Raw genomic sequence first — 9,437 nt, 5'->3', positions numbered from 1 at the left:
ACCAAATTAATATATGGGGGTTTTCAAAAAAAAGAAGTGACGGTGTGATCTCATAGTATATCATTTAGTTGGTTTTGTTTAACACCATTGTACTGCTAGTAATGTGCTCTCATTGTTGTCGGCGTTGTCCTTGTTACTTTAACAATGCCCTATGATCAGTAAAACATGATCATCATGCAATATATGAGCTAGTAATAGAGGCGAGACTAGAGAATTACTTGGTGTTTATGTTTCCACATATGCAAATGTTTTCTCTAAATCTCATATTCAAGGAGCGTCACAATTATAGCACAGAAATATAAACATTAATTATGAACATGAAAACAAAATAATACTTTGTCATTGCCTCTGTGGCATATTTCCAACATTATGTTCCTTCATTATAAGATCATCTGAGATAGGTCCATATAAGCAAAGTAGAGTTATTACTCACATTGCGGGGTAACGGAATTGAGTAAAATATGTGCTATGTGTCTGTCCGATTTGTATCCTTTGCAAACAAATCTACATATGACTACCATACTAATATCACGTACTCCCAACGTTCACAAATATAAGGTATATACTTTTTCCAAAATCAGATGTATATAGTCACGTTTTAGTGTGTTTATTCACTCATTCAGTTTGTATGTAGTCCATATTAAAATAGAGAAAAATATATTTTTCGTCCCTCAATTCTTGATGGAGGCTAGATTTGGTCCCTCAACTTCAAAACTGGACAATTTACATCCTTAACTACTGAGACCGGACAAGATTCATCCCAGGTCACTGTTTTGACCGGTTTTGGTGCTGTCCCACCCCGGCTTTGACCGTGCCGACTCAAATTCACATACTTTTTCAAATACGTGAACTTTTTAAAATCTATGTACTTTTCTCAACCGCGTACCTTTTTCAAGTTCACGTACTTTCTTCAAATCCGCGTAGTTTTTAAAGTTCATTAATTTTTTTCAAATTCATGTATTTTTTTAAAATTGCCGTACTTTTTCATATCCGCGTGCATTTTTTGGAAAGAGTTCAGGAATTTGAAAATTTTATGCGAACTTGAAATGTACATGGATTTGGACTTCTTTTACACAAAATAGAAAAAATATGTGGATTTGAAAATTATGTCAACTTGAAACAAATGTGTGAATTTCAAACAAAGTTCATGGATTGGAAAAGGAACACGGTTTGAAAAAAAGTACACTAACTTTAAAAAGTATGCGGATTTGAAACAAGTATGCGAATTTCAAAAATACTTCATAGATTTGAAAAAAAATACTTGGATTTGATAAAATTATACGAACTTGGAAAAACACGCCGATTTGAAAAAAATATGCAAATTTGAAAAAATATGGATTTGAAAAAAGTACTAAAATTCAAATATAGTTCATGGATTTGAAAAGGTATGCTTACTTAAAAAAATACGCGACCTTGACAAAATTATATAGATTTGAAAATAGTATGTGAATTCCAAAAAGTTTACGGATATGAAAAAATTACGCGGATTTGAGTCAGCACCTGTCAAAACCGGGATGAGTTAGCACCAAAACCGGTCAAAATCGAGACCAGAGATGATCTTTGTTTGGTTTCAGCAGTTGAGGTTGTAAGTTGTCCGGTTTCAAAGTTGAGGGACCAAATCTAAACTTCACCAAGAGTTGAGGGACGAAAAATATACTTTTCTCATTCAAATATTCAAAACATCTTATATTCATGAATGGAATGAGTACTTTCGAGACATGCATCAACTCCAGCAGTGGTTACGTGGCTACCATGCAACAAAAGCTTTGTATGGCATACTAGATCAAATAGGTAAACTTAATAGTGACTTCAATTTAATGATACAAAATTTGTATGCGGGTTTCCCTATGTATCAAAATCGATGATCATTTCATTTACTTTCATTTCCCTATGTAGTATAGAAAGGTATTTCTTTCTATCTAACGCTGGGTGGGAGGGGGAGTCGTAAAATGTACATTAAGCGGCAACATACCCACCACCAAAATTTGTGCCATTCAGTCTCTAATCGAATGACATAGATTTTCTTTCTCTTTTTTCACCTCAAACACAGATTCTATTGTAGTCATCCTCGATTGAAAAAAAAAATCATAATACAACGCAAGAGCTTCAGATTTGCAATACACTGGAGGAGTTTAATCTTCTTCTAGAATCCTCTTTGGGCTCTTCAAATATGTTTCCAGTGTCCACAGACATGTTACATGTGTGTACATATCGTGTACAAGGTAGCTATGGTCGCAGAAGACAATTATAGAGTTTCTTATCATCTATGTCATGTGACGAATACTCTTCGGTCAGCAACAAGTAATATGGATTTTTTTTCTTTGTAAGACATGCAATTGTACATATATTTAATTAGTGAAAATACCGTAGAACAATTGTTCTACGGTTAGTGCTTAAAAAGTACAAGTAAAATGGATCGGGAAGAGTAGTAATATTTTGGATTTGATTGCCAAGACTTGTGAATCTAGTTTCAGGGAGATGCATAATTCGTGTTAAAATTCTGGAAGTTGGGTGTGCCTAATTTGACGACATGGTTTCAAGGCGAGAGATTGTGTTCCACTAGCAAAAGATCGAAGGTTGCACCAACTGCTCCAGAACAAAGGAGAGGAGGTAGTTTGGAAATTATTACAAGGATAGTTGAGACATTGTAGCAGCTGAGTAATATGAAAACAGAAGTTAAAAAAACAGCGAATGATGAAAAGAAAGAGTAAGTGAAGGTCATAGTATATTTTATTCAAAAGGAATTGAGTTGGGTGTCTGAAAATAAGTTGGTAGGACTTGGGACACAGGTCAGGTCTCTGTCTCATTCGGACAATCCACTATGCAAAGGCTGAAAAGCACCTAGAGATCGAACAACTCGAATATATAAATCAACACATAAATCAATTACGTATGGTTCCTATACTATAGATATTTTGTATTTGAGAAGAAACAGAGCAAATTTAATGATTTCTCGATGGCGGTCTACTTGCGCTTGTTCTTGCTCCCGACGAGCAAGACGACGTAGAAGAGAGCACGGAAGAAGAAGCCGAATGCCGCCGTGACCAGGAGGCACATCCACTTCCCTAGGTCCGTGACGGCCTGCTGCCTTAGCACGTCGGCGCCGGTGACGACGCACGTGGCGGCCGTCATGTTTGTGCCGAGAGTCGCACTGATCGCGCCGAGCACCTTCAACTTCACGGCCTCCGTCATGCCGGCGATGGGTGTCCCCTCGAACATCTGTACCCCGCGCGCGAAGCACCGGCTCGCGTCGCCGAACTCGTTCTGCAACACAGCCTGGTAGGGATACTTGACGAGCGAAATGTAGTGGAACCATATCCAGTAGTTGGGAATCCTGTCCCGGTTGATGAAGAAGCCGGAGAAGAGGAGGAAGTAGGCGAGGATGGCCACCACCACCGTGTAGCCCACCATCACGTGCGGTACCACCGCCGACAGGAACGTCACGAACCCGCTGCCCGCCCACAGAGACGCGAGAATGATCAGCGCAAAGAAGGCGAACGACGCGCCCCCGCCGGCGAGGCCCACGGCGAAGAACGTGGTCACCGCGAACGCCAGGGACAGGATGACCAGCGGCGGGAAGGACACGACGGAGTTGGCGAGCACGTACGACAAGCGGCGGTACGAGTTGTGCGCCGTCTCGCGGAGGTAGATGTGTCGCTCCTGGACGAACACCGGCAGCGCGTCGGCGCAGACGTAGAACATGGTGGACATTCCCATGGCGAAGAAGCCCAGCCGCTCCTGGACGCCCTTGGGCGTGTCGTCGAGGCGCAGGAAGATGGTCGCCAGGATGAGCCCCGTCAGCATGATGGTGCCCAGGCGCATGCCGAAGAGCTCCGGCATGCGGCGCGTGTTGATGAAGGAGCGCTTGATCAGCACCCACACCTCCACGGTCAGCGGGTTCGCGTACGTCGGCACCGACGACGCCGTCCCTGTGACAGTCCCGGCCACCAGCTTCCCACGACAGACGCTCTCGGATATGGCCACCTCTAGCGGCATCGTGTTGACAGTCTCGATGATCCTGTGGTCTGCTTGCCACCTGGCGTTGAAGTCGGCGAGCAGCGCAGCGCCATCAGGCTGGCGCTCGAGTTCTCTGATGGTGTCCAGCGCGAACTCGGCCGGGTTCTCGTTCTCCGGGATGGGCTTGCCAAACTCATGGAAGAAGGGTATGAGGCCGGCAGGCGTGCCGGCATAGACGGTGCGGCCGCGGGAGAGGAGCAGTAGACGGCCAAGGATGCCGAGGATCCGCGCGCTGGGCTGGTGGATGGTCATCACGACGACGCTGCCGCTCCGCGCGATGTCGAGGAGCACCTGCACCACCATGAACGCACTCGCCGAGTCGAGCCCGGAGGTGGGCTCGTCGAGGAACAGCAGGATCGGGTCGTGGATGATGTCCGTGCCGATGGAGACACGGCGCCTCTCGCCTCCAGAGACCCCACGGTGCCCCTCGTCGCCGATGACGGTGTCGGCGGCGCTGGCGAGGCCGAGCTGGTCGATGAGCGCGTCGACGCGTTCGCGCTTCCTGGCCGGGGAGAGCGCGCGGGAGAGGCGGAACTCAGCGGCGTACATCAGCGTCTCCCGCACCGTGAGCATCGGGTACAGCAGATCGTCCTGCATTACGTAGGCGGAGATGGCGCGGAGGCGGCGGCCGTGGAGGGCCTCGCCGTTGAGCGTGACGGTGCCGCGGAGGCTCTCCCGCTCGATCCGGCCGGCGAGCGCGTCGACGAGGGTGGACTTGCCGGACCCGCTGGCGCCCATCACAGCGAAGAGCTCCCCTTCCCGGGCCTCGCCGGAGATGCCGTTCAGCAGCGCCCTGGTGGTTGACGGTGATGGCGAATCCGTGGACGCCCTGGCGCGGGGCAGCAGGCTCGCCAGCCTGCCGCCGCGCGTCCTGACGGTGTACGACAGGTCAGTGAAGGACAGCCGGTACGGCACTGGCGCGACGGGCGGCTGACCCGCCGAAGCATCTTCATCGGTGCCGACGTCGACGACGATGTGGCCGGAGGTGGCCATGAGGTCGGGACGACGGCGATCGTTGATCTTCGACGCGACACGACGAGAGCTCGATCGATTGGTGGGTCGGAAATGTGTACGTGCGTGTACGTTAATATAGGTGGTTTGCTTTGCTTTTTGCCTCTCGTGTTTGGTTTGAACTTTGGAATATTGGTGGTGTGGAGATCGCTACGTATACGTACATGTAATGAACTCGAGTGCCAGGGAAAGGCACAAAAGAACTCGAGTGCCAGAGTTATTATTGGGCCCTAGTGGGACAGCTAGCTAGTCGGCCGTGTACTGTATTTGTGTACCACCAGTACAACTCCGTCTCGATTTATTATCCCTTCATCAAACTCTTTTTTTAGATGACCTTCATCAAACTCTTACGACAATACTTTTGCAATATAGTATTTTTGTTTTTGCAATATAGTATTTTTTTTATATTTTAACCGATTTGATATATTTTTAAATCTGCTAAATATAAATTGTTTCCCTAAATATAAAAGGCTAGTATGAAGTTAAAAAAATATCAACTAAATATAAATTTATTCACAATTAGATATATTTTTACGATGTACTTATTCAATATTATGGGAAAACTTTGTTTTTGCCACTCTAGCTTTTGATCACTTTGTTTATGCCACTCTAGAATCTGACATTTTACTTTTGCCACTCTTAGTTTTTGACAATACATCACTATTGCCATTATGTGGCAAAAGCAATAATTTTAGAGTGGCAATTGTAATACATTGTCAATATCTAAGAGTGGCAAAAGTGAAATGAAAAGTTATTGGTTTTGCCACGGAATGGCATTTGTGAAGATTGTCAGAAACTAAGAGTGGCAAAAGTGACATGTCAAATTCTAGAGTGGCATAAGCAAAGTAGGCAAAAGCTAGAGTGAAAAATAATGTTTTCCCCAATATTATAGTTGTCGATATTTTCTTCTAAATATTTGGTTCAATTTGGAAAGCATTGACATTTTAACTAAATGTATATGACATAATTTGGGGTCAATGACAAGATTGCGTACCTCGCGGATCTCCATGATATTTGTGCTTCCCCGACTGGACCTTGGCTTATCGGGGGAGACTTCAATATGATCCTCTCGACGGAAGACAAGAATAACCCTAACATCAACCATCGCATCATGATCCGCTTTCGTCGATTCCTTGCAAATGAGGGATTGCGTGATATGTACATGCATGGGTGGCGATACACCTAGTCCAGTGAATGTGACAACCCAATGTTGGTCTGCAAGGACTGCTTACTTTACTCTTCTTCTAGGAGCTCCGAGTACCCGCATTGCCTTTTGCGGTGTCCCTTCCGTTGTATCTGACCATCACCCCCTTCTTCTTGATTGTTCCACACCTTTGCCGGGAGCTAGACAGTGTCTTTTCGCGTGCTTTTGGCCCAAGCTAGATGGCTTCCACCTTGTGATTTCTGAGGCGTGGAACTCCGTTGATCACGACACCAAACCATTCTAACGCATTGTGGCACGAATGAAGGCCATGGCTCGCAGCCTACAGCAGTGGAGTGCCAAATCCATTGGCAACACTGTGCTACAACTTTTGGTCACGTGAGCTCATCACTTGACTCAATGTTGCACAGGATCTCCGCCCTTTGTCCTCCTTCAAAACCTGGCTGCACTGACGCGTGAAGGCTTCATATCTTGGATTTAAGTCCCTGGATTGCTCCATCTCAAGGCAACACACCTGCTTTTCCTAGCTCAAGCACGGTAACATGAGTGCTACATTCCTTCGTGTCCGCGTTGCGTACCGCAGGCAGATGAACCTCATGTTCTCTCTCAAGTTTGTAGATAACACAGTTCATGAACCTGATGTTCTTGCTGACATGGCTTTCGACCACTTCTCGTCCATCGTTGGTTCCTCCGAGGAGCATGCTTTCACCCTTGCCCTGGAATATATCCATCCTCACACTTCAATCTTCACGTCCTTGATCAACCCTTCTCCGAGGACGAGATTTGGTGTGCGGTTAAAGCCATGCCCACATGTAGAGCGCCGAGTCCGGATGGTTTCTCCGTGGAGTTCCTTTGGGCCTTGTAGGTGTAACACCCCAATAATCATGCTACAGTGATCCCTTGCTAATGATACCATGTCATCTTATTTTGCTAAGATTAATTGCCACTTGATAAAAATCAAAGTCAAATTCCAATTTAAATTGCAAGCCAAATTATTACTTCTTCAAACGGTGAAACAAAAATGTTTACGATATGTCATAAAATCCCAAAGCATTGGTAAAAATAATATCAACTACATTTGGATGCCCAAATTATCCCTGTCAATTATTTTAGTGGAACGACATCCTTTAACCACCCCATTTAAATGCGAATATAATTTAAATGAATTTAAGACGATCCCAAACTTTGCGGACAACCCTATAATATTGCAAAGTATTGACAAGTCTCACATTTAACAAAACCCATATAGTATTAAAATAAAATAGAAAATAGAGAGCAAAACATTAAACAGAAAAAGATAAAGGAAAATACTAAAACCTACTGTGCCTGTGGGCTTTAATGCGCATAGGAGTAGCCCAGCCCACTGCCACATCGTCTTCCTCCTACTACTCATCTGAGGCGTGTTGGGCGCGAGCACTGAGTCCATTGCTAGGATTTCCACGCGTCGGCCATTTGTTGTCTCCTCGCGGTGGATAAGGATGCCACCGGTGCTCCGAGACTAAACCCTAGCCTCCAGATCCCCTTCCCCCTCTCGTTTTCTTCTTCCCCGCGCAAGGTCAAACCACATGTTGCCATGATTCCGCCACCTGCGTAGCCCCCCGAGCCTCCTGAGCCTCGCCGACATGCCCATGAGCTTCGACATAGCTCTCTTTGTCTTCTAGTGCCACCCATTGGAGCTAGGCGCCTCTACTTCGACCGAACCGAGGTCGTCTTCAACCTTTGGTCGTCGGCGGTCTTCCTCGAATTTGGCGTCCCCTGCTGTTCCTAGTTACTCATTGGGCCTCCTTGTGCCTTCTTGGTGATCTCTCTGTCGAAACCCCTCTGTCGGCATTCAGGGATCGGGGGTACCCAGACCTGCCTGCCTGGGGCCCAGCACGTGGCTTCATCGACGGCCCAGTACGGCCCAGCTGCAAGACCCCAAGAGCAAGACCCTCGCGAGGGTGCCCGGCCTCGCGAGGCGAACAACACCAAGACCTCCCGAGGAGCGGCTCCCCGAGCCTGCCTCCCAAGGAGCGGAGATCTCTATGCAAGCCTCCCGCCTCGTGAGGCGCGCGATGACGTGGGCCATGACAACCAAGGCCAGGCGGGCGCCAGCAGGGCGCAGTCCAGGGCAGTTTCCTCTTTCGTGCTAAGGAGGCAAGGACGTACGCGGGTTCCCAAGGGATCCCCCAAAGGTTTCCATTCCGGTGCAACAAGACCAAGACCACGAGCTCGGCAGGACGGATGTCATCGTCAAGCCTACCACTGTGTCACGACCAGAAGCTTTGTAGGCGAAGACCACCGTTTGTCAGGATAAGATGTACTGTTGTCTCCCTTCAAAATTGGCCACTGTGGTATTCCTTCCCGCCTAAGTTATAAGGGAAGAGAACCAGGGCCTAGTATAAATATAGGCTAGTCTCCACCGTAGAGAGGAGGAGAAACCCTTCAACCATTGAGCTCTCCCGAGGCAGCTCATCCACTTTACTATTTCATCCTCAACCTCCTCGTGGGGCCAATCCAACACAAAGCAGGAGTAGGGTTTTACACTGCAAGGTGGTCCGTACCTAGGTAAATCTCTATGTTCACCTCTTTTCCCGCTCACACGAACTCGACGAGGCCAAGCCATGACGCAATGAGCTTGAGACAGGAGCTAAGTTAGATCTTCGCACACGCCCCAGTGTTTGAACCTTGTTTGGGTCCGCGAAGCCCCGATTCCGACACCCTCTCCCAGCACTTTGAATCGCCGCCTGTATCTACTGACGCCATGGTTGCCGAGACCCGTCACTACTGTTGACCTCGCCACCGCAGACAATACCCCCGTGGATCACGTCCGAGCACCGCACCATGCTTCTGGGCTCCTAGGAAGCCAACGCGCCCCGTGGCGTTGGATCCATCCATCCAATGCTCCGGCTGTCGCCTGTCGTCGTTGTTGCCATCGATTCTAACCGTCCCAGCTTCTCCCAATGCCACCAATGGATGTGGCTTTGAGCCCATGTTCGAATGGTCCATCCTGCGCTTGTTTTGGTCACCGGATGGTGAATCCCGTGCGTCGCCGCCGTCACTGGTGGTCGCCGTCAGGGCGCCACCATTTGAACCATCGCATGGGTCGCTACTAGGTGGGTCCCTTATGTCAGGGATTAGCTTAGGGCTAATGACCCACAAACACGCGGGCCCCATGGTAGATGATTTGGTTAGTTTAAATTGAACCTGTTAATTAGTGCAATCACGTATCATTAAATTGTATGCATGATTACTTATAGCCTCGTAT

General features: G+C 47.4%; 1 protein-coding gene across 1 annotated transcript; it reads right to left on the bottom strand.

Moving 5' to 3' along the window:
• Positions 1-2,708: 2,708 nt before the first annotated feature.
• On the bottom strand, positions 2,709-5,091 carry LOC125555732 (ABC transporter G family member 5-like). The gene has a single exon (XM_048718592.1). It carries the CDS (start codon positions 5,008-5,010, stop codon positions 2,965-2,967), a length of 2,046 nt encoding a protein of 681 aa, XP_048574549.1. The 5' UTR covers positions 5,011-5,091; the 3' UTR covers positions 2,709-2,964.
• Between the last annotated feature and the right edge of the window lie 4,346 nt (positions 5,092-9,437).

The sequence above is a fragment of the Triticum urartu genome, chromosome 5 (assembly GCF_003073215.2).
Source record: "Triticum urartu cultivar G1812 chromosome 5, Tu2.1, whole genome shotgun sequence".
NCBI lineage: Eukaryota > Viridiplantae > Streptophyta > Magnoliopsida > Poales > Poaceae > Triticum > Triticum urartu.
The sequence above is the reverse complement of the archived record's forward strand: the minus strand, read 5'-3'. Positions and strand labels throughout refer to the sequence as shown.

Excerpts from the sequence above, each read along its gene's own strand:
- LOC125555732 (XM_048718592.1), bottom strand. The coding sequence starts at position 5,010 with ATGGCCACCTCCGGCCACATCGTCGTCGACGTCGGCACCGATGAAGAT.